The sequence below is a fragment of the Phlebotomus argentipes genome, unplaced genomic scaffold, assembly GCF_947086385.1.
Source record: "Phlebotomus argentipes unplaced genomic scaffold, Phlebotomus argentipes genome assembly contig_51, whole genome shotgun sequence".
Lineage (NCBI taxonomy): Eukaryota > Metazoa > Arthropoda > Insecta > Diptera > Psychodidae > Phlebotomus > Phlebotomus argentipes.
The window spans coordinates 57,421-80,728 of record NW_026776191.1 but is presented as its reverse complement, the minus strand read 5'-3'; the positions used below and the strand labels follow the sequence as shown (position 1 = coordinate 80,728).

General features: G+C 32.6%; 3 protein-coding genes across 4 annotated transcripts; 2 read left to right on the top strand and 1 right to left on the bottom strand.

The window, feature by feature from the left end:
• Positions 1 to 2,112: 2,112 nt before the first annotated feature.
• Positions 2,113 to 4,705, bottom strand: LOC132264414 (lipid droplet-associated hydrolase). Its single transcript, XM_059764624.1, has 2 exons — positions 4,334 to 4,705; positions 2,113 to 3,113 (listed from the first exon to the last, which is right to left on the bottom strand). The coding sequence occupies exons 1-2, from the start codon at positions 4,622 to 4,624 to the stop codon at positions 2,496 to 2,498; spliced, it is 909 nt and encodes a 302-aa protein (XP_059620607.1). The 5' UTR covers positions 4,625 to 4,705; the 3' UTR covers positions 2,113 to 2,495.
• A 2,126-nt stretch (positions 4,706 to 6,831) lies between these two features.
• LOC132264411 (DNA cross-link repair 1A protein-like) lies at positions 6,832 to 14,607 on the top strand. 2 transcript variants are annotated; one of them, XM_059764621.1, is made up of 5 exons: positions 6,832 to 6,973; positions 7,045 to 8,006; positions 10,089 to 10,393; positions 11,556 to 11,699; positions 13,683 to 14,607. In XM_059764621.1, exons 1-5 carry the CDS (start codon positions 6,967 to 6,969, stop codon positions 14,407 to 14,409), a joined length of 2,145 nt encoding a protein of 714 aa, XP_059620604.1. In that variant the 5' UTR covers positions 6,832 to 6,966; the 3' UTR covers positions 14,410 to 14,607. The 2 variants fall into 2 exon arrangements, with proteins under 2 accessions (XP_059620604.1, XP_059620603.1); XM_059764620.1 differs by having other exon boundaries at positions 10,086 to 10,393.
• Positions 14,608 to 16,499: 1,892 nt separating this feature from the next.
• On the top strand, positions 16,500 to 20,588 carry LOC132264415 (seminal metalloprotease 1-like). Its single transcript, XM_059764625.1, has 3 exons — positions 16,500 to 16,610; positions 17,915 to 18,192; positions 20,152 to 20,588. Exons 1-3 carry the CDS (start codon positions 16,529 to 16,531, stop codon positions 20,581 to 20,583), a joined length of 792 nt encoding a protein of 263 aa, XP_059620608.1. The 5' UTR covers positions 16,500 to 16,528; the 3' UTR covers positions 20,584 to 20,588.
• The last annotated feature ends 2,720 nt before the right edge of the window (positions 20,589 to 23,308 follow it).

Here is a 23,308-nt window from a genome sequence, read left to right as displayed (position 1 = left end):
ATGCAGCACAGAACGGCACTTTGTGAAAAATCTTCAATATTTGCCACAAGAAAATTTCGACCGTGATGTTGCGTCATTCTGTCAGAGCGCGCTGTTGTCAGTCCGTGGCGATCCGAAACTGCCCCGTGTGCAGTGTTTGTGCATTTTCCACCACCCACTGAAAAGGCCGTGCCAAGGAGGAAAAGTTCGGGCATATTTAGAATCTCTACTTAATTCTCAAGAACCTTTGATTGTGTTTCACGCGAATTGTGGCTTTTTTAATGGAGAAAACACGCAATCAATTCGGCAGCAAAATTCTAGTTTGTGAGTGATTTTCAATTTCCACTTATTTTATCTAAACAGTCAAGGCTATCCTGTGCAAATTTCCGTCAATTGTAGTCCTTAAGGACTACAAACATTGTGTGAAGACCAGGAATTTATTCATGCAAAAATCTCTGAGAAAATTAAGAAATCTGAAGCTGCCCCAATCTGAAGCTGCCCCATTTACCCCTACTCCCTAACACTTCTCTTCACCTCATGCTCGCTGTCCGGCCAGCCTTTCCGGACGTACTCAAGGACACACGCAAGCACTTCATCGTCAGCTGTTGCTGCTCTTCATTTGTGCTGTTGTCCATGCTGCTCTCCATTTCATCTCTCAGTTCTTCATTGACTTCCGTTGTGGGCGAACAAATTCTGCTCAAGGCGTCGGCTACGGGAATGTCTTTCCCCTTCTTATACACCACAGTTGGTGCATAAGGCTTCACGTCGTATAGAATGCGCTTCAATCTTGGCGGCGCGGCAACTAATGGTCTTCTGAAGATAGTCTCTAGAGGCTTGTGATCTGTCTCGATGGTGAGTGGTGCTCCCCAAATATAGTCGTGAAACCTCTGACACCCAAATCTGACGGCGTCTGCCTCCTTCTCTATCTGCGGATAGTTACTTTCTGCATCGCTCAGACTCCTTGAAGCGTACGCCACTGGCCAGTTGTCTTGCAATAGCACCGCTCCATATGCTCTCGATGTACTATCCACACTCAGCACGACTGGTTCACAGATCTTGAAATAGTGCAACAGAGGCGCCTCTACAAGCCTCTTCTTGATGGCCTCAAAGCTCTCCTGATGTTCTGCCTCCCACTGATATACAGCGTCCATAATTACTTCCTCAGTAACATTCACGTCCGTCAGGTCAACACAGATGCGTATCTTTCCTTTGCGACGCACCACGACTAGCGGGGATACAGCATCTGTGGCTTCCAGGCACTTCTCGATAACATCCAGCTTCACCATGTTGTCCAGCACTCGCTTGACAGCCTCTCGTGCTCTGAACGGGATGGATCTGGCTGGATGAATCACAAACTTCGGATTCTCAACGATGTCAATGTCGTACTCAAAGTCTTTGAGCTTTCCGAGTCCCTCAAAGACTCCACTCTCGATCGTCACGTTGTTTATGCGCTTAATTAACCCCACTTTCTCAGCCGATTTGCCGTCGAGTATCGTAGTCACGTTCTGGTCAATCACTTGGAAGCGCAGATCACAGCATACCCCTCGAACCATGCACGGCAGCATTGCACAGCCCACTTTTCACCGTTGCAATAGAACCGGAGTTATGACAGTTTTAAGTTTGAATTTTAAAAACGCTGTAACTTTAGTTCTGTTTGTCCAATTTTAATGATTTTAGGCTCTTTGGAAAGCTCTTGCAAAACTCTACAACTCTTTAAAACATCAGAAGTTCATCAGACCACCGCCTGAGGCGCTAAAGTCAATAACAAAATTTTAAAAAATTTTAAGTGTTAAATTTTGTTCCAAGGTCACACTAATTTGAGATCATTTCTTACGTATTTCGATAGTCCAGATCGAGACGTTTCCAAAATAGGGTCAAACTTTTCTATCGAAGCCATAGAACCAGAGTTATGGCGGTTTTTTGAAATTTTCGTTTAAAACAAAGTTGGTCAAGTTGGTGACATTGCGAGTTGGCGACGCCCAACTGACCATTAACGTTCGCTTATCACGTCATTTTTCATTGCGATGATCTTGTATATCAATCGATGGTCTTATCAATGTCAGACTCCAGATATATGCAAAATCATTCAATATATTTGTGTGATATGGAAATATTACATAGGAAAAACTCTCGTAAACTTTTGTATATATTCTTCTATATAGTAATTTTTTTTATTTAAATCATAGTAAAACATTTGAATATAAAATCACATTGTTTTGTATTTTTAGCATTTTCTCCGCATTTCTTTTGGTGCTTTGAGTGTGCAAATTTTTTTGTATAATGCAAATCAAGGCTAATGAGCCATCATTAGTGCCATTTTTGTGTAAATCCCATTTAAATTGACCCACATTTGTGGGATTTTAATTACTAAATGTCAAATAAAAGTTTCTCTTAGGGAGAAAAATCATTAATAAAAAGAAATGTTTACTTTTGATCATATTTTGACTGTCTCACAAATTCTTTTAGCGCGATAATGGAATGTGCTTGTCATGCAATGAAATTAATTTAAAAAACTTCTACATAATATCCCTAATCCAATTGGCAACAATTGAGGCCATTTCTTTGCCGGATTTCAGCACAAATGCATGAGCGATGCCTTTGTTGTCCAATTCAGCGTCAATTCCCGGCACATTTTCGCACACTTCCTCGTAGTACTTCACCGGAACCCATCCGTCTGTTGCGCCGTAGAACATCTTGATTAAATCCTTATTGTCCTGAAGTGCTTGAATGTCCAACTCCTTCACGCGTCGCATTTCCTCCAAGGCCAGCGTGAAGGATTTCTCAATTGCGACGGGATTGATGTAGTGATTGATGGGCGAAAGCATTGTCTTGTCGTATGATTTCCACTTGGCAAAGCTCCTGATGAGGAATCCTTTGACAAATTCAGGCAACCAGTAGATTAAAGTCACGAAGAACTTCAGGATGGGATAAAGGCGAATTGTGGCAGAGCAAAAGTACTTTCCATTTGGACTCTCGGACATTCTTTCAATGGTGGGAAAGAGCATGAAACACTTGCGTGTCCTTTGCTTGATGTTGGCAAGCTTCAGCATCTCCAGAATCATCCAGCAGCCAATTGAGTGGCCAATGAAGTAGAGATTGGTGTCTTTCGGCACGGTGGAAAGGATGTTTTTGATCTGCAAAGAAAGGAAATTTTCTACCAGGAATTTTGAGCGGAATTCTGACAGTAAAATAAAAATTCAAGAGATCAAAACGTCAAAAATATTTAAAGATTTGGTATTCTTAACTCTGGACTAGATTCTTGTGCTCAAGAGGCAAATCACAAGGCGACTTTTGAGGAAACTTAATGTTCTCTAATCAAATAATCAAAAAATGATTATTTTCCCAATAAAAAATGAAAAAATAAACAAATTTTGAATAAAATAAATTAAAAAATTATTTTTTCTTCAAGAAAAATTGAAAAAATAATTAAATTCTGAATAAAATACTTTTTAAAATGATTATTTTTCCAAGAGAGATTTAAAAAATAATCAAATTTTTAATAAAAAAACATAAAAATAAATATTTTCGCAAATAAAATTGAAAAATAATCAAATTTTGAATAAAACAATCTTAAAAATTATTTTTTTCTTAAGATAAAAAGAAAAAAAACAATAAAATTATGAATAAAATTATTTAAAAAATGACTTTTTTCCAAGAAAAATTGAAAAAAAAATCAAATTTTTAATAAAAAATAATAAAAATAAATATTTTTGCAAATAAATTTGAAAAATAATCAAATTTTGAATTAAATAATCTTAAAAAAAATCATTTTTTTCCTAAGAAAAATTGAAAAATAATCAAAATAATCAAATTTTGATTAAATATTCAGAAAATAATCAAAAAGAAGTTTTGTCCTGGAGATTAGTCAGCGACGCTAAGACGGCGATGGCCGCAAATGAAGCTATGTCGAATGTAAACGCTGTGATTTAAATAATACTAATAAAATAAATCACAATTTGTATGAAATAATCAAAATTTCAATTAAAATCACAAATAATAATCAAAAAGAAATTAGAATTTGTATAAAATAAACAGTTTTTCAATCAAAAAATAATCAGAATTTGTGTGAAATATTCAAATTTTGAATAAAAATCACAAATAAAATAAAAGAAATTATTAAATAATCACAAAGTTAATGGTCTCAACTTGCGCGAGTGATTAGCCCCTTGTATCTTCGTGATATTTTGAGGTTATGATCGGAAAAGACGTTCAAAAAAGGCGGTTTGAAGCGGATGAAATCTTTAGAAATGCATGAAAACTTTGGTTTTCGACTATTGATGGGCTTTAAATATTTTAACAATTCCAAGATATTTTCATCTTGAAATCTTGATCTTGATTCTTTGAAGTTTCTTACCTGATTCTTCACCTGACCATCGAGATCGTACAAGTGTTCATTGCCCTGCAATGGTGGATCAACATGTGATGCCTGATGACCAAGATGACCAGTCACCAACACTGGAATCTTCTTATCAAGTTTAAAATAAATTTCCTCGGCGAACGTATCGTAGAATCCTGTTATTCCCGGATTTCCGGGAACTATCACAATTGCTTCCTTTGCTGTGTGGTTTGGATTGTCATCAAATCCCAAAGAATGCACATTTGAAGAAATATTTTCACACAATTCAGAGATACTTTCGTCACTCATCTTCACAAAGGTCGCAACACAATAATAATGATTGAAATTGCGATAAGATGAACGCAAAGTTGCTTGTGAGAAGCTAGGATTTCGGTGGTGATTTGGAATGAGCAAAGCAAACCAAAATTCTCTTTCATTTACATTGTGATTCCATAACAATTGACTTTCAACCACTTTTTAACCTCAAAATATCACCAAAAAACCTCAAAAACTCCGTTTTGAAGCTTTCTAGATCACAAAATCATCTGTTATAGTTTGCAAATGAACTAAGAATTGCTGATTTAGGGTCAAAATTGTCCAAAAAGTCTTTTAAAATCGATAATATTTGAGGTTATGTACGATCTTAGGACAATTTGAGGTATTTCTTGGCGTCGAAGCAGTCCAATTCAATGAGATGATTCTGTAGTGTTATCTTTCTATTCGATATTTGTGCAAGAATTCACTTTCAACCGCTTTTTTGTGTGTCTTTTCCGACCATAACCTCAAAATGTCACTAAGAGATCTTTAAAATTGATCAAAGATCCTAAATTATGCTGATTCTCACTCAAAATACCCCAGAAAGTTCACTAAATAAACATTTTCCTAGTGTTCAAAAGACTTTTTTTGAGGTTATGTTGAATCTTAGCACAATTTGCAGTGTTTCTTGGCATCAAAAGATCAAAAAAGCACTGTTAGTTGCTTGAAAATGCATAATTCTGCCATAGACTAGCTGAATTTATGTGAATTTATGTCATAATTGTTCAAAAAGATGATAATTTTTGAGATTATGTACAAGCTTAGCACAATTTGAGGTATTTTTTGGCATCAAAAGAATCATAATCAAGGGAAATATTACATTGTATTAAAATTCCATCAGATATTTGTGTCAGAATTCACTTAAAACCGCTTTTTTGGGGTGTCTTTTCCGACCATAACCTCAAAATATCACTAAAAGATCATCAAAAGACTCAGTTTGAAAGCTTTCTTTTTATGTAAGCTGACAGAAATTGCTTTTTTAGTTCAAATTCCTTTTCTTCTCCTGAACACAGATCATGTTAACGTCAGCATAATCTTCCCTCTTATTGACATTTCTATGTTCCGATAAGAAGATATGCAGAGCCTCGAATGCTTTCAGCTTTTTGCTGTTGTGGAAGCTTTCTAGATCACAAAAACATTATTTATGATTTGATAATGATCTTAAAATTGTTGATTTACAGTCAAAATTGTTCAGAAAAGTGTTTAAATTGACATTTTCCAACTCTTAATGACTATTTTTGAGGTTATGATTAATTTTACCACAATTTGCAGTGTTTCTTGGCATCGAAAGTGTTCAATTCATTGGGAAAATAAAGTTTATATTAAGTTTCTATCAATATTTTTATAAGAATTCACTTAAAAACCATTTTTGGGGGTCTTTTCCGACCATAACCTTAAAATATCACTAAGAAATCTTTTAAAAACACAATTTGGATCACAAAAACATCATTTCTGGTTTGCTAATGATCTTAAAATTGCTGATTTACAGTTAAAATTGCCCAAAAAGTTATCCAAACTGACATTTTCCAAGTCTAAATGACTATTTTTGAGGTTATGTTCAATCTCAACACAATTTGCAGTGTTTCTTGGCATCAAAAGATCGAAAAAGCACAGTTAGTTGCTTAAAAATGCTTAATTCCGCCAAGAACTAGCAGAATTTCTAGGCTAGAATGCAAATTATTCACTAAATCTGTTCTTAATTCGCTACATAACCTAGAAAAAAGATTATTACGCTTGTTTCTGCGTGAAAATCAAAGAAAATTCAAAGAATCTGGATGATTAGTGAGAAAAAGAAACACACAGAAAAGGAATATTGAAGATTTGATAAGAAAAGCAAATAACACAAATGATTTTTTTGGTTTTTTTTATACTTTCGCCATTTTATATTTTACATGTGAGATTCAGAACAGCAGAAGGCGTGTGTTAAATCATTATAAAACATATTTAACATTTCTTGTGCAACGGAAAATATGAATTTTTTGGTTATTTTGCAAATTTAACGTTGAATATGTGCAATTTTTGGTTATTTTTATTGAAATTTTGATGATTTAATGGAAAGTGACTTAAAATCTATATGTAATAATTGTTACTTCTCTTCGCTTAGTTTCCCAATTTTTCGCCTACTAGTTTTAGACCACTTACAAAAGCCGTTCGTGTTGCATGACATGAAATTAGTACAGCTTTTGACAGTTTCACAGCCGGGTTTAGTACTAAAAACGCTCGTGAATTTCACAACATTGAATGTTTTCCCTCCAATTTCTATGATTTTTCTCAATTTTTCAGCTTTTCACATCATTTTCCACCCCCAAAAGTGCCCTTAAATTGCCAAAAGAGGGATGAAAGGTGAGATTTTACTGCATTTGTGATGTGTTATAGTGTTTAAATGTGAGGGAAAAATCCATTTCTTTTGGCAGGAAGAATCCACGTGAAACCTCTTGCTGTGCTTCAGGAGCCAGATTTGAGTGGCAATCAGGACACTGTGGCACCAGGTGATCTTGAGGACAATGTGATTGTCCTGTCGTCAGATGGTGAGGATGTGACAGAGTCAACTGTGCCACCGTTGAGCTTGAGGAGGCGCAAGAGACGAAAAGAAGTGCTGCTGAAGATTGAGGAAGAAGATTCTGTGGCGCAACTCAATGAATCCCAGCCACAATCCGGCAGGAAGTCCAGGAAGCAACAGCAGCTGAAGAGCATAGCTTCCAAGTGCTACAGAATACAGGATTTCTTCAGTCCTGCAGCGAAGGATGAGGTGAAATGCCAAGAAGTCGTCCAGAAGATGATTGTTGACGAAGAAGTTCAACAGCCGAAGGAGATGAAAGAAAACAGAGATGATGACGCAACACTGCGTCAATTCTCCTCCACAAGAGCCCGAAATCCCGTCACGAACATCTTCGTGAGGCGAACATTGGGCAGGAGCACAAATCTTAAGATGATCGGGAAGAAATACTTCACGGACAAGCAGAAACGCATCCAAAACTACTTTGCTGTCCATCGAGGATCGACTTTTCGGTCGTATTATGAGACATTTCGCGAATCTCTCTTCCCGGTGATGATTTCCGGTGACATCAATGTCAACAACTTCCTGTCCAAGCTGCTGGAAATCACGGCGACGGCTGAGCAGGAATTGCTGTTCAACTTCAGTCTGCAGAAGGATCAAATCGTGGTGCGTCCGAAGAAAGGCTGTTGTTTCGCCGACGAGGCACAGCTGATGGACTTGCTGGAGCGGACAATCAAGCAGGAGGGCGACGTGGAAGTGAATCCCGAGTGCCAGACAATCAACAGAGTCTCGACGAGCGGAGATTCCGGCATCACTGAACCGCCGGAGAATCATCCGCCGGAGAATCATCCGCCGGCGATCAAGGAAGAGCAGCCAAAGGTGAGCAGAAAGACAAAAAAAAGAACAGTCGAAATAGTGACAAATTATTAAAAGATGTGTTTTAGGGGAAGGTGGGGCGGTGTTAGAGCGGAAATGTCGTGCCAACTTTAAGAGTTTTTCTTGAAAAATCAGCTAAACATAAACCAAGGGGCAGATATTGTGGTCAAAAGTTGGTGTACAGCTTGAGAGGAAGTGTTTAGAAGTGGAAGTGGCAAAATATGTAGAATATTTGCACTGAAAAAGCTTCCATTTCAACCAAATTGAGACATTTTCCTAATTAATTTTGCTTAAAAATCAATTTTATCGCCTTTTTTGAGGTTATGTTAATGATTTAAAACACTTTCTGGTGCTTAAAAACCCTCAAAATTGTCAAATTTGTACTAAAGCTTAGGAATTTTTCTCTTTTTCCCTTGATTTGTGTTCAAAATAACTCAAGATTCGTTGAGAAAATGCTTTGAAGTTCAATCATAACCTCAAAAATAATGTTATTTCCGCAGTTTGTGCTTTAAAAGTGACAAATTCAACTAGAATTTCTTGTAGAAACTTTTTGATATTCGCTTTTTTCACTCATTTTCAAGTTCAAAAGGATTAAAAATCAATTAAATCGCTTTTTTTGAGGTTATGTTTAACTTGCAAAACAGATTAAATTATCAAATTTCTCTATTTCTTGGCAGATTTGAGCATTTTTGGTGCGAAAAAACTTCATATTGATTGAGAAAAAGCCTAAAAGTCAAACATAACCTCAAAAATATCACTTTAATTGCAGAAAAATGTCTCTTTGCCTTGGTTCTTTTTCACGGTTTTTACTTCAAAAGAATATTTGCACAACAAGTTTCCTTATCAATCAAATATTGGCTTAATTTTGCTTAAAAAAATCAATTTTATTGCTTTTTTGAGGTTATGTTTAATGTAAAAACAGATTAAATTATCAAATTTCTCTGTTTCTTGACAGATTTGAGCATTTTTATGCGAAAAAACTTCATTTTTATTGATAAAAAGCCTAAAAGTCAAACATAACCTCAAAAATATCATCTTAAATTGCAGAAAAATGTCTCTTTGCCTTAGTTATTTTCGCGGTTTTCACTGTACAAGAATATTTTCACTGCAAAATCTTCCATTTCTACAAATTGATACATTTTTTATAATTACTTTGACTACAAAAATGAATTTGATCGCTTTGTTTTTAGGTTATGTGATAAATATAACCCTCAAAATCCTTTAATTTGTGTTTTAACAGAGAAAACTTCTCTTTGCTTAGTAAAATTAAGCATTAGCGTTCGAAAAAACTTAAGATTAGGTTAGAAAACAGCTTAAAAGTCAAACATAACCTCAAAAATTGTCCTTTTTTGGCAAATTTAACGTCATTATATTGCAAAACATTCTGTTCTTCGTCACATTCACTAATTTTCTGGGTGCAAAAAGGTTCAAATTTATTGAAGAAAGATTTTAAAGCTGCTTTCATAACCTCACAATTTGATGAAAATTGGTTTGAAGCAAATTTAAACAGATTTTGGTGTTCAAATTACATTGAAAATCGTCAAAAATTGTGTTAAAAGTGAAAAATTTCTCTTTTTCTTAGCACAGTTAATCATTTGTGTTCGAAAAACCTCAGATTGATTGAATTTCGGACGTAAAAAACAGCTTAAAAGTCAAACATAACCTGAAAAATATTAATTTTTGCCTCTTTGCTTTGGTTTTTTTTTGCTGTTTCAACTTTATTATTCAGTTTAAATAAATAAAAACATTTTCTACATTTTATTTCTACAAAAAAGTCAATTTTGTTGCATTTCTAGGTTATGTTATTCATTAGAAAACAGATTCTTGTGTTCAAATTACCCTAAAAATCGTCAAAAATTGTGTTAAAAGTGGAAAAATTCTGTTTCTTAACAGAATTGAGTCTTGTTAAATTTTGAAAAAGGAAAAAAAAACAGCTAAAAAGTCAAACATAACCTCAAAAATACTCACTTTTGCCTCTTTTCTTAGGTTTTTTCGCTGTTTCTACTTTATTTTAAATTTTTCTATATCATTTTTAGACATTTTTTACAAAATCTTACTATTTATCTTTCCTTCTGCGTGCAGAAGAAGCCGCGCCGCGGAAGGAAAGTCGTCTGTCCGCCGTTCAAGATCGTGAAAGGCACGACGTTCGCCGTGGACGCTTTTCGCTACGGGATCGTGGACAGAGTCACGCACTACTTCCTCACGCACTTCCACGCCGATCACTACGTCGGACTGCGCAAGTCCTTCGACCGCCCAATTTACCTCACGGCCGTCACGGCGAATCTCGTGCGTGCGTTCATCGGCGTGCACGAGCGACATCTGCACGAGATGGAGCTCAACACGCCGATCACGATTGACGGTGTCGAAGTCACGGCCATCGACGCTAATCAGTGAGTCAATTCTTTGTCTGCTTCCAGAGATTTAAGGGAGGATTTACAGCTGAGCAAAGTCCACTGATACTTGTAATCGCGCTAAACATAAGGGAGGCTTAATATCACGAAAAAGAGGGGGGTCACTTTTTTTTGATGTCTCGAAGCGCCTAAACGGTAAGAGATATCGACATGCGGTCTTCACCAACAGTCAAAAGTTGTTGAGCTGCTAGAGTTTGGTGACGTCAAATCCAACCCCCACTCCTCTGTCCGCCATTTTGAACACCCCTAAAACACTCTTTCTTCATTAACTCAGCTCCTATGGAATGGATTGGGTCCAAATTTTAGTATGTTATAGCTGGCCTCAAGACCTTTCCAACGAATCGCCATTCAAGGATCTAAGTCCTTTCAAACCTTAGATATTAGGGATCAAAATTTAAAACTTTAAACGGCCATATTTCGGTTTCTACTTAACCGATCTGAATGATTTTGAGTTCACTGGAAAGGTCTCGTAAAATGATATCTTTTACCAAAACATCACAACTTGATAATATCACCGCTAGAGGCGCTAAATAGGAAAAAACCATTTTCTAACCTTCTGAAATCGAATAACTCAGAAGAAACGTTATGCATATTTCTTAAATTTTAGTATGTTGTAACTTAGGTCAAGACCTTTCCAACGACACCCTACTTGTGGGGCCTGACGTTTTGGGAGCGGAGATATGAAAGGTCAAAGTTCACACATTAACCGGCCCATATCTCTGCTATTTACCAACCGATTTTGATCATTTCTTCAGCAAAAGACGTGTCTTGGTGTCCTTTAGTAGGCCAAATTCATTATTAGTCTATGACGTCATAACGAATGCCACCATATTGAAAAACCTTTGAACGCCTGTATCTCGGCAACTAGATAATACATTTTCTTTAAATTTTAGTATGTTGTAGTCCAGGTTAGGACGTCTCTAAAAATAGGTTATAGTTTTCTGTGGATGCAATAGAACCAGAGTTATGACGGTTCAAAGTTTTAAACTTTAAAACGCTATAACTTCGGTTCTTTTCGCCCAATCATTACGATTTTGGGCTCATTGGAAAGCTCTTGCAAAACTCTATGACTATTTAGAACAAGAGAAGTATTTTCTTTGAGAATTTACTGAGGATTTCTCTCTCTCACTTTGCTTTTCAGTTGTCCTGGAGCCGCGATGTTCTTCTTCAAACTGCCCAGCGGCGAAACTGTTCTGCACACGGGCGACTTCAGGGCGTCTTATGCCATGGAAATGCACCCAATCTTCTGGAATAACGACGTCGACACCATTTATCTCGACACAACGTGAGTGAAAAGCCACAGATTGAGCTGAAGAAAGCTTTTATCTAGTTTATATGCAGAAAATTTGGTATTTTTCGCATACATTTGACATCTTAATAATGCTTTAGAGTTTCTTATCTTAAAATTTAACATCACATTTTACCCGGAATTAATTTCCACATTCATTTTAATAGAATTTTAATCTCTGAATGATTCAAATTGCAGCTTTATTTGACTATTTTTAAGGTTATGATCAATCTTAGCACAATTTGCACTGTTTTTTGGCATCAAAAGAGTCCAAATCAATGTAAAGATTACATTCTATTGAGTTTCCATTCGATATTTCTGTTAGAAACCACTTTTAACAGCTTTTTTGGGTGTATTTTCCAAACATAACCTCCAAATGTCACTAATAAATATTCAAAAACTCCATTTAGAAGCTTTCTGAAGCACAAAATCATCTCTCTTCATTTGCAGATGAACTCAAAACTGCTGATTCATAGTCTAAATTGTCTAGAAAGTTATTTAAATGTCTTTTTTTTAAGGTTATATTAAATTTTAACACAATTTTCAGTGTTTTTTTGGCATCAAAGGACCTAAAAACACTGTTATTTGCTTGAAAATGCATAATTCTGGCAAGAATTAACAGAATTTATGTGCTAAAATGCGAATTATTCACTAAATCTGTTCTTAATTCGTCTACATAACCTAGAAAAAAGATTATTACGTTCGTTTCTGGGTGAAAATCGAAGGAAATTCAAAGATATTTCTGCAAAAATCCTAAGAAATGACCTTAAAACGCATTTTTAATAATCCATTCCGACCATAACCTCAAAAATATCCCTAAAATATCTTCAAAAAGTCTTTTCGAAAGCTTAAAATGATCTTAAAATTGCTGATTCTCAGTCAAAATTGTCTCGAAAGTTGTCTAAATTGTCATTTTTCAAGTCTTAATGACATTTTTTGAGGTTATGTTGAATCTTAACACAATTTTCAGTGTTTCTTGGCCTCAAAAGTGTCCAATTGAAGGGAAAGAAAACTTTCGTATTGAATTTCCATTTGATAATTCCATAAGAATCGATTTTGAAGCACTTTTTTGAGTATTTTTTCGATTATAACCTCAAAATATCACTAAGAAATCTTCAAAAACTCCGTTTTGAAGCTTTCTCAAGCACAAAATCAACACTTTTGATTTGCCAATGGACTTAAAACTGCTGATTCTCTGTGAAAATGGTCTAGAATGCTGTTCAAATGTCATTTTTTGAGGTTATGTTCAATCTTAGCACAATTTTCAGTGTTTCTTGGCATTAAACAATAAAAAAAAACACTTTTAATTGATTGCAAATGCTTAATTCTGTTCATTTGTAAGAATTCAATTTAAAAACACTCTCTTTTAGACATCTTTTTTGATCATAACCTCAAAATAAAACCCAGAAATCTTCAAAAATTCCCTTTAAAAAGGTTTTTAGATCTAAATCAGAGACTAAATCATTGGATTAGTGCTGATTCTGAGTCAAAATCATGCAGAAATGTTTCTTAAATGAACACTTTTCAAGTTCAAATGACTGTTTTTTGAGGTTATGTTGAATTTTAACACAATTTGCAGTGTTTCTTAGCATTAAAGGATAAAAAAACACTGTTAAATGCTTGCAAATGCTAAATTCTGTCAATGTTTTGTAGAATTTATGTGCTAAAATGCTAATTATTCACATAATCTATTCTTAATTCGTTACATAACCTAGAAAATGGATTATTATGTTTGTTTCTGCGTGAAAATCGAAGGAAATTCAGAGAATTTGGATGATTTGGAAAGGAAAATTGAAGATTTCTCAACACTTCCGCTTCTTAAGCACTTCTGCTGAACTTGTACACCACTTCTGGACTCTGTTTTATCTCCCCCTTGGCATTTTCTAGTGTTAAAATCGCTTTTATAATTACTTTCTTTATTCAATTTTGTAGTAAAAATTCATGAAATTAACCGCAATTTGTGGTGTTTCTCCTCTGCAGCTACTTGTCCTCGCGGACGGTGTTGCCGAGTCAGGAGGAGAGCATCCAGAGTGCCGTCGAGGCCACGCAGACTTTCCTCACGCGCAACATCGGCGAGAAGACGCTGGTGATCGTGGGCACTTATGTGGTGGGCAAGGAGAATGTGTGGCGCACGCTGGCCACACACTTCCGCCTGCGCGTGTGGCTGGAGGCGCAGCGGCGGCGCGCCGTGGAGGCGCTTGGCGACGCCGACTTGCTGCGGCTGCTGTGCGAGGATCCGCGCGACGCGCAGCTTCACGTGCTGCCGCTGGCGCAGCTCAACTACGACTACGTGGTGAAGTATGTGTCGCAGTTCGAGCACGAGTTCACGCACGCGCTGGCGCTGCGTCCGAGCGGCTGGGAGGTGAACTCGCGGCCACGCCATCAGGGCAGAGTGTCGCTGGTAGGCGTGACGTACAGCGAGCACTCGAGTTACGTCGAGTTGCGGCGCTTCGTGCGCTTCCTGCGGCCGCGCGAAGTGATTCCCACGGTGAATCCCGGCGGCGACAGAGTGCCGGCCAAGTGGCTCAGCCGTGGTGTTGAGCCGTGGCGCGAAGGACAGCAGAGTGCCATCACGAACTTCTTCCCAATCAAGCAGAAAACCGCGCGGCGACGCCAAGAGTTCGACGGCGAGGCGAATCTGACGCAATTCAGCGTCGCCGCACAATGTGATCCGGCGGACTTGGCGGCCACCGACTGGACATTGTGACTCTGCAATTGCGCCAAAATTTATATTCCTGAATAAACCAAAATTTACCAAAAAACATCCGTTTTTCCAAGGGTTGCTCAAGTGATGAATGGACGAATCATTTCAGTCGGAATATTTTGAGAATATCTAAGAATGGAATGGAAAATAAAAACATTTCGACGGGTAAATGGAAAACTATGACAAGCAAGGGGCAAATAAACAAGGCGATTTTTGAGGAAACTTTTAATGTTTTCCAATTAAATAATCAATTATTTGAGTAAAAATATTTAAAAAAAAAGATTATTTTCCCAAGAAAAATTGAAAAATAATTAAAATAATCAATTTCTGAATTAAATAATTAAAAAAAATGAATATTTTCACAAATAAAGTTTAAAAAAAAATTAAATTATAAATAAAAAATCAATGAAACCAAATTCTGAATGAAATAGTCCGAAAATGAATATTTTCTCAAAATAAAATTGAAAAATAATCAAATTCTGAATAAAAGAATTTTAAAAAATATTTATTTTCCTAATTAAAATTGAAAAAATATTCAAAATAATCAAATTCTGAATTAAATAATTTTAAAAAATGATTATTTTCCAAGAAAATATAAAAAATAATCAAAGTCTGAATTAAATAAAATCAAAAAAAAATAATTTTCAATCAATGAATTCACTTATATTCAATTATATTCAAATTTTTTGATTTAATATTCAGAAAAAATAAAAAAATAATCAGAATTTTATTGAAATATTTTATTAATAATCAAAAAATATTCAGAAAATAATCAGAATTTGAATGAAATGATAAAATTTTAATGAAATATTTTAAAAATAATCAAAAAAATTCGGAAAATAATAAAATTTTATTGAAATATTAAAAAAAAAATAATCAAATTTTAATCATTTATTAAAAAAAATCAAAAAATAATCAGAATTTTAATGAAATATTTTAAAAATAATCAAAAAATATTCAAAAAAATCAAATTTTAATGAAATATTCAGAAAATAATCAGAATTTGAATGAAATGATAAAATTTTAATGAAATATTTTAAAAATAATCAAAAAAATTCGGAAAATAATAAAATTTTATTGAAATATTAAAAAAAAAATAATCAAATTTTAATCATTTATTAAAAAAAATCAAAAAATAATCAGAATTTTAATGAAATATTTTAAAAATAATCAAAAAATATTCAAAAAAATCAAATTTTAATGAAATATTCAGAAAATAATCAGAATTTGAATGAAATGATAAAATTTTAATGAAATATTTTAAAAATAATCAAAAAAATTCGGAAAATAATAAAATTTTATTGAAATATTTAAGAAAAATAATCAAATTTTAATTGAATATTTAAAAAAATCACAAAATAATCAGAATTATAATGAAATATTTTAAAAATAATCAAAAAATATTCAAAAAAATCAAATTCTAATGAAATATTCAGAAAATAATCAGAATTTGTGTGAAATAATAAAATTTTAATGAAATATTTTAAAAATAATCCAAAAATATTTAGAAAATAATCAATTTTAAATGAAATATTTAGAAAATATTCAAAAAATAAACAAATTTCAATGAAATATTTAGAAAATAATCAAAAAATATTTAAAATAATCAAATTTTGATTAAATATTCAGAAAAAATCAAAAAAGAATCAGAATTTGTATGAAATATTCAAACATTTTTAATCATAATCACAAATAATCAAAAGAATGATTGAATAATCACAAAGTTAATGGTCTCAAATCGCGAGTTATTGTCTCCTTGCTCTTAATTGAAGCTTTCTTGGTCGTTTCTTCACCGAAATATCGCTTTAAAATCGCTTAATTTCGTGAATATTAACGAAATTTTAGAAAACTCAAAGAAACTTCTTGAATTCTGCAATTGCGCAGAATTTATTCGTTGATTAAAGCAAAGAAAATATTCCACAGTGTTGCATTGCTTTGAGTGTGTTCTTTGCGCTCCTCCACTTTGTATTCCACTCTGGTGACCAACTGATAACACTCAGTGGCACTTGAGGAAACGTGCTGCCACTCAAGGTGTGAAGAACATCCAAAGGTGTAAATTGGCGCTATAAAAGCCCAGAACACGATTTGTCTGCGCATCAGTTGCTCTGTGCTCTCAGTGATCATGATTGGTGTCCAAGTTGCGATTCTCTGTCTGCTTCCGGTGGCCATTCTGGCCAAACCAACGCTGCCATTTCACGCAAAGTGTAAGTCAAATTCACCACAATTCGCGCTTGATTCAGTTGATTCAAAGCGCGTGAGAATGAATTGAGGAAATAAGTCAATGGCGGAAAATCAAATGTAAACCAAGGGGGAGATAGTTTGCCTTTAATGTGTACAAAACACTTCCAAATTTACCTGACACTTCTAGAACATGAATTTCTTAAGTTTCCATTCGATAATTTTCATAAGAATCGACTTAAAACCGCTATTTTTGGGTATTTTTCCAACCATAACCTCAAAAATATCATCAAAAGATCCTCAAAAACTCCGTTTTGAAGCTTTTTCGATCACAAAATCATCTAAACTAATCAAATTATTTCTAATAATCTAATAATATAATAATATCTAATAATTTAATCTAATTTAGATTGAGAAAATAATCTTTTTTGTGATTATTCAAATCATAATTTGATTATATTAATTATTTTTCAAATTTTACTTAGGAAAATAATCATTTTTTCAAACATTTTATTCAAAATTTGATGGTTTTTTCAATTTCTCTTGGGAAAAAATTCATTTTTAAAATTATTTTATTCTAAATTTGAATATTTTTTCAATTTTACTTGGGAAAATAATTATTTTTTCAATTATTTTTCAATTTTATTTTGAAAAAATATTCATTTTTTTTATTATTTCATTAAGAATTTGGTTTCTTTGATTTTTTTGTTATTCTTTTCGAGAAAGTAATTTTTTTTTGATTATTTTTTTCAAAATTTTGTTTTTTTTTCAATTTTATTTGTGAAAATATTCATTTTTTGAAATTATTTAATTCAGAATTTGATTATTTTGATTATTTTTCAATTTTTTGGGAAAGTAATAAATTTTAAAATTATTTTATTCAAAATTTGATTGTTTTTTCAGTGTCTTTGGGAAAATAATCATTTTTTTATTCAAAATTTGATTGTTTTTTCAATTTTTTTTGGGAATGTAAACATTTTTAAAAATATTTTATTCAAAATTTGATGTTTTTTTCAATTTTTTTGGGAAATTAATAATTTTTGTTATTATTTTATTCAAAATTTGATGTTTTTTCAATTTTATATCAGAAAATAATTATTTTTTAAAATTATTTTATTCAAAATTTGATTAATTTTTCAATGTTATTTCAGAAAATTATCATTTTTTTATTATTTTACTCAAAATTTGATTATTTTTTCAATTTTTTTGGGAAAGTAATCATTTTGTGATTTATTTTACTCAAATATTTGGATTATTGTGATTAGAGAACATTGAGTTTCCTCAAAATTCGCCCCTTGGGAATTGATGAATTAATCTGTAACTCCTTCAGGGCTTGCGGCGCAGAGTAAGAATGTCGAGGAGCAGAGTGGTAACTTCCAGGGCGACATGATCCTGTCGCCGAAGCAACTTCTTGCCCTCAAGCAGCGCACCGGCTACATTGCTGAGCGCTATCGTTGGCCGAACAAGACTGTGCCGTACGAACTGAGCGACGATTTCACGGACGAACAGAAGCAATTCATTCGTCAATCCTTGGACATGATCGAGGAGGTTTCCTGCGTGCGTTTCGTGCCGAAGAATGCCTCGCACAACAGCTATGTCTTGGTTCGAGTGAGTATTTTGCCAAAATCAAAGTCGTATCACTTTAAATACACTTAAAAACGCCTTTTTTGAGTGTCTTTCTTCGACCATAACCTCAAAATGTCACTAAAAGATCATCAAAAGGCTCAGTTTGAAAGCTTTCTTTTTATGTAAGTTGACAGAAATGACCTTTTTAGCTCAAATTCCTTTTCTTCTCCTGAAAACAGATCATGCTAACGTCAGCACAATCTTCCCTCTTATTGACATTTCTATGTCCCGATAAGAAGATATGCAGAGCCTCGAATGCTTTCAGCTTTTTGCTGTTGTGGAAGCTTTCTAGATCACAAAATCATCTTTTATGATTCGCCAATGAACTGAAAATGGCTGATTCAGAGTCAAAAATGCCCGGAAAGATGTCTAAATGAACATTTTTCAAGTGAAAATGACTATTTTTGAGGTTATTTTCAATTTTAACACAATTTGCAGTGTTTCTTGGCATCAAAAGTATTCAATTCATTGGGAAAATAAAGTTTATATTAAGTTTCTATCAATATTTTTATAAGAATTCACTTAAAAACCGTTTTTTGGAGGTCTTTTCCGACCATAACCCTAAAATATCACTAAGAAATCTTTTAAAAACACAATTTGGATCACAAACACATCATTTCTGGTTTGCTAATGATCTTAAAATTGCTGATTTTACAGTTAAAATTGCCCAAAAAGTTATCTAAACTGACATTTTCCAAGTCTAAATGACTATTTTTGAGGTTATGATCAATCTTAACAGAATTTACAAGTGTTTCTTGGCATCAAAAGTATTCAATTCAATGAGAAAATAAAGTTTGTATTAAGTTTTTATTCAATATTTGTGTGAGAAACCAATTAAAACTGCTTTTTTGGGTGTTTTTTAGAAACATAACCTCAAAATATCACTAAGAAATCTTTAAAAACCCAGTTTTGAAGCTTTCTAGACCACAAAAACATCATTTCTGATTTGCTAATGAGTCACAATGGCCCAGAAAGTTGTTTAAATGGACATTTTCCAAGTCTAAATGACTATTTTTGAGGTTATGTTCAATTTTAGTACAATTTTATTGTTTTTCGGCATTAAAAGAATTCAATTCAATGGGAAAATAACATTTGTATTAAGTTTTCATTTAATATTCCTGCTAGAAACCACCTAAAACCGCTTTTTTGGTTCTGTTTTACCAACATAACCTCAAAAAATATCTAAGAAATCTTCAAAAACTCCGTTTGGAAGCCTTTGAGGTCACAAAATCATCATCAATAGTAAAGGAAAAAAGATTATTTTCAATCAGTGAATTCGGAATATTCCGAATATTCACAATTATTCAATATATATTCAAATTTTGATTAAATATTCAGAAAATATTCAAAAAATAATAATCAGAATTTGTATGAAATATTCAAAATTTGAATAGAAATCACAAATAATAAAGAAAAATGAATATTTTCCCAATTAAAAAATCCAGAATTCTTCATAAAATAAACAATATTTCATCAAATATTCAGAAAACATTCAAAAAATTTTCAAAATTTTAATAGAAATCACAAAAATTTAAGAAAAAATAATGTTTTCCCAAAAAAATGAAAAATAATCCAGAATTCTTTATAAAATAAACAATATTTAATCAAATATTCAGAAAATAATCAAAATTTAAATGAAAATCACAAATTAATAATAAAAATAATGAATATTTTCCCAATTAAAATTGAAAAATAAACAATATTTAATCAAATATACAGAAAACATTAAAAAAATATTCAGAATTTGAATAAAAAACACAAATAATAAAAAATAATTAATATTTTCCCAAATTAAAGTTGAAAAATAATCTAGAATTCTTTATAAAATAAACAATATTTCATCAAATATTCAGAAAACATTAAAAAATATCATTAAATATTCACACTTTAAGCTGTACACAACTTCTAACCACATTATCTCCCCCTTGGTCGCCTTCACAGGGTGACGATGCTGGATGTTCGTCTTCTGTGGGCTTCCAAAATCGTCGCCAGACACTGAATTTGGCACCAAATGTTCCTGGCCAGGGATGCTTCCGCAACGGCACGATCGTGCACGAGTTTCTGCACGCTCTCGGCTTCTTTCACATGCAGAGCGCCTCTGATCGTGATGACTTCGTGACGATTGTCTGGGACAACATCAATCCGATGTTCGTGAGGAACTTCGAGAAGTTCGACGACACGGTGATTTCGCACTTTGGCGTCCGCTACGACTACGACAGCGTGATGCACTATCCCAGGACGGCCTTCACGATGAACGACGAAGACACGATTGTTCCGCTCGATCCAGAGGCGGAAATTGGCCAGAGAGTGAGACTGAGCCAAGGAGACATTGACAGATTGAACAACATGTACGATTGCCAGGCGAGAAATTGAATAAACAAGATGTAGAAAAAGAAATTCAAGGGCAATTTTCTTTAGGAATCTTGAGCGGAATTCTGACAGAAAAATAAAAATTCAAGAGATCAAAACGTCAAAATATTATTATTATTGAAAAACAATTAAATTCTGAATAAAATACTTTTTAAAAATGATTATTTTCCCAAGAGAACTTTAAAAAATAATCAAATTTTAAATAAAAAATATTTAAAAATGAACATTTTTGCAAATAATATTGAAAAATAATCAAATATTTAATGAAAAATAATTAAAAATAAATATTTTCGCAAATAATATTGAAAAATAATCAAATATTAATAAAAAACAATTAAAAAATGATTTTTTCTGAACTAAAATTGAAAAATAATCAAATTTTGAATTAAAAATTAAAAAAAAATGTTTTTTTGTTCAAGAAAAATTGAAAAAATAATCAAATATTTAATAAAAAACAATTTAAAAATGATTTTTTCTGAAGTAAAATTGAGAAATAATCAAATTTTGAATTAAATAATAAAAAAAAAAAGATTTTTCCCAAGAAAAATTGAAAAAATAATCAATAATTTAATAAAAAACAATTTGAAAAAGATTTTTCCAAATAAAATTGAAAAATAATCAAATTTTGAATTTAAAAATTAAAAAAAGATTTTTCCCAAGAAAAATTGAAAAAATAATCAAATTTTTAATAAAAAACAATAAAAATAAATATTTTTGCAAATAAAATTGAAAAACAACCAAATTTTTAATAAAAATACAATAAAAAAATGATTTTTACTGAAGTAAAATTGAGAAATAATCAAAATTATGAAAAAAATAATTTAAAAAAGTTTATTTTCCCAAGAAAAATTAAAAAATAATCAAATTCTGAATAAAATAATTTAAAAAATGAATTTTTCTAAAGTAAAATTGAAAAATTTCACACCGTTACCGGCCTACATCTCCGCTGTTTACCAACCTATTTCAATCATCTCTTCATCCGGACGAAGATTGCTTTTGCGTGGTCGTAATTCTGCACCAGAAGTCTAATGATGAGAGCCGTTGAGCGCGGTTTCAAACGCAAAAGCACAGCAAGGACGCGATTTGGACAACCTTAATAAATTGTACACAAAATGTTAATAGAAAATGCAGTTGAAGGAGGAATTTCCAGGAATTCCGCATTTTTGAGAAGAAGAAAGAAAAGAAGAGAATTCCTCTAAGGTAAACAAGAAAATATCAACACAAGATATTGTTTTAATTATTATCTCTACTCGAAAATCAAGTGATTGATTTACTCAAGCTTGTGACTCTTTCAACCATCTTTATCTTGGCTTGCGCGAGAGCTTTTGTCGATATGATCTCTCGCAATTGTTGACACCAAGGGGGAGATAATAAGGCTAAACAGTGTACACAACTTCCAAAACACTTCCACAATTCCTCTGCAGAATCTTCAAACACTTCCAGACACTTCTTAGCGCCCTTAAAAATGCATTATTGTCTTGATTTTCCTAGTTTCATCTGCAGAAAATGCTTGAAAATAAATCTGAATAAATTGTGAGGTTATGAAATTTGTCTAAAACCTTGTTTTAAGTCTGGAAATGACTAAAAATGGCGAATATCACAATGTTTCCTCTAAAAAATGAGACTAAATTTGCCACTTTAGAGAAAAAATTGCAAAAATAACAAACAAAGAGAATTCTCTGAGACATTTTTGAGGTTATGTTTGACTTTTAAGCTATTTCTAACCTAATTTGGAGTCTTTTTCAAACGCAAATCCCTAATTTTGCCAAGAAAATAGAAGAATTCTGAGTTTAAACACGAATTAGATGATTTTGATGATTATTTTATCACATAACCTAAAAATAAAGCGATTAAATTGATTTTTCTAGGCAAAATTATTTTTAAAAATGCCTCAATTTGTTGAAATCGAAGTTTTTGCAGCGCAAATATTTATTTAAAGTGAAAAACCGCGTAAAAACCCAATGCAAAGAGACATTTTTCTACAATTTAAGATGATATTTTTGAGGTTATGTTTGACTTTTAGGCTTTTTCTCAATCAATATGAAGTTTTTTCGCACCAAAAATGCTCAAATCTATAGAGAAACAGAGAAATATTTGCAGTTTAAACACAAATTAGCAGATTTTGAGGGTTATTTTATCACATAACCTAAAAATAAAGTGATCAAATTGATTTTTCCAGGCAAAATATTGAAAAAAAATGCCTAAATTTGCTGAAAAGTAAGCTTTAACAGTACAAATATACTTGTAAAGTAAAAATCTGCGAAAATAACCAAGGCAAAGAGACATTTTTCTGCAATTTAAGTGATATTTTTGAGGTTATGTTTGACTTTTAGGCTTTTTCTCAATCAAAATGAAGTTTTTTCGCACAAAAATGCTCAAATCTGTCAAGAAACAGAGAAATTTGATAATTTAATCTGTTTTTACATTAAACATAACCTCAAAAAAAGCGATAAATTTGATTTTTAAGCAATCAAAGTTATTAGGAAAATCTGCTCACTCATTTTTACTCATTTTTATCCTTTTGAATCTGAAAATGAGTGAAAAAGCGAATATCAAAAAGTTTCTACAAGAAATTCTGGTTGAATTTGTCACTTTTAAAGCACAAACTGTGGAAATAAAATTATTTTTGAGGTTATGATTAACTTCAAAGCATTTTCACAATCAATTTTGAGTTATTTTGAACACAAATCAAGGAAAAAAGAGAAAAATTCCTAAACTTAAATACAAA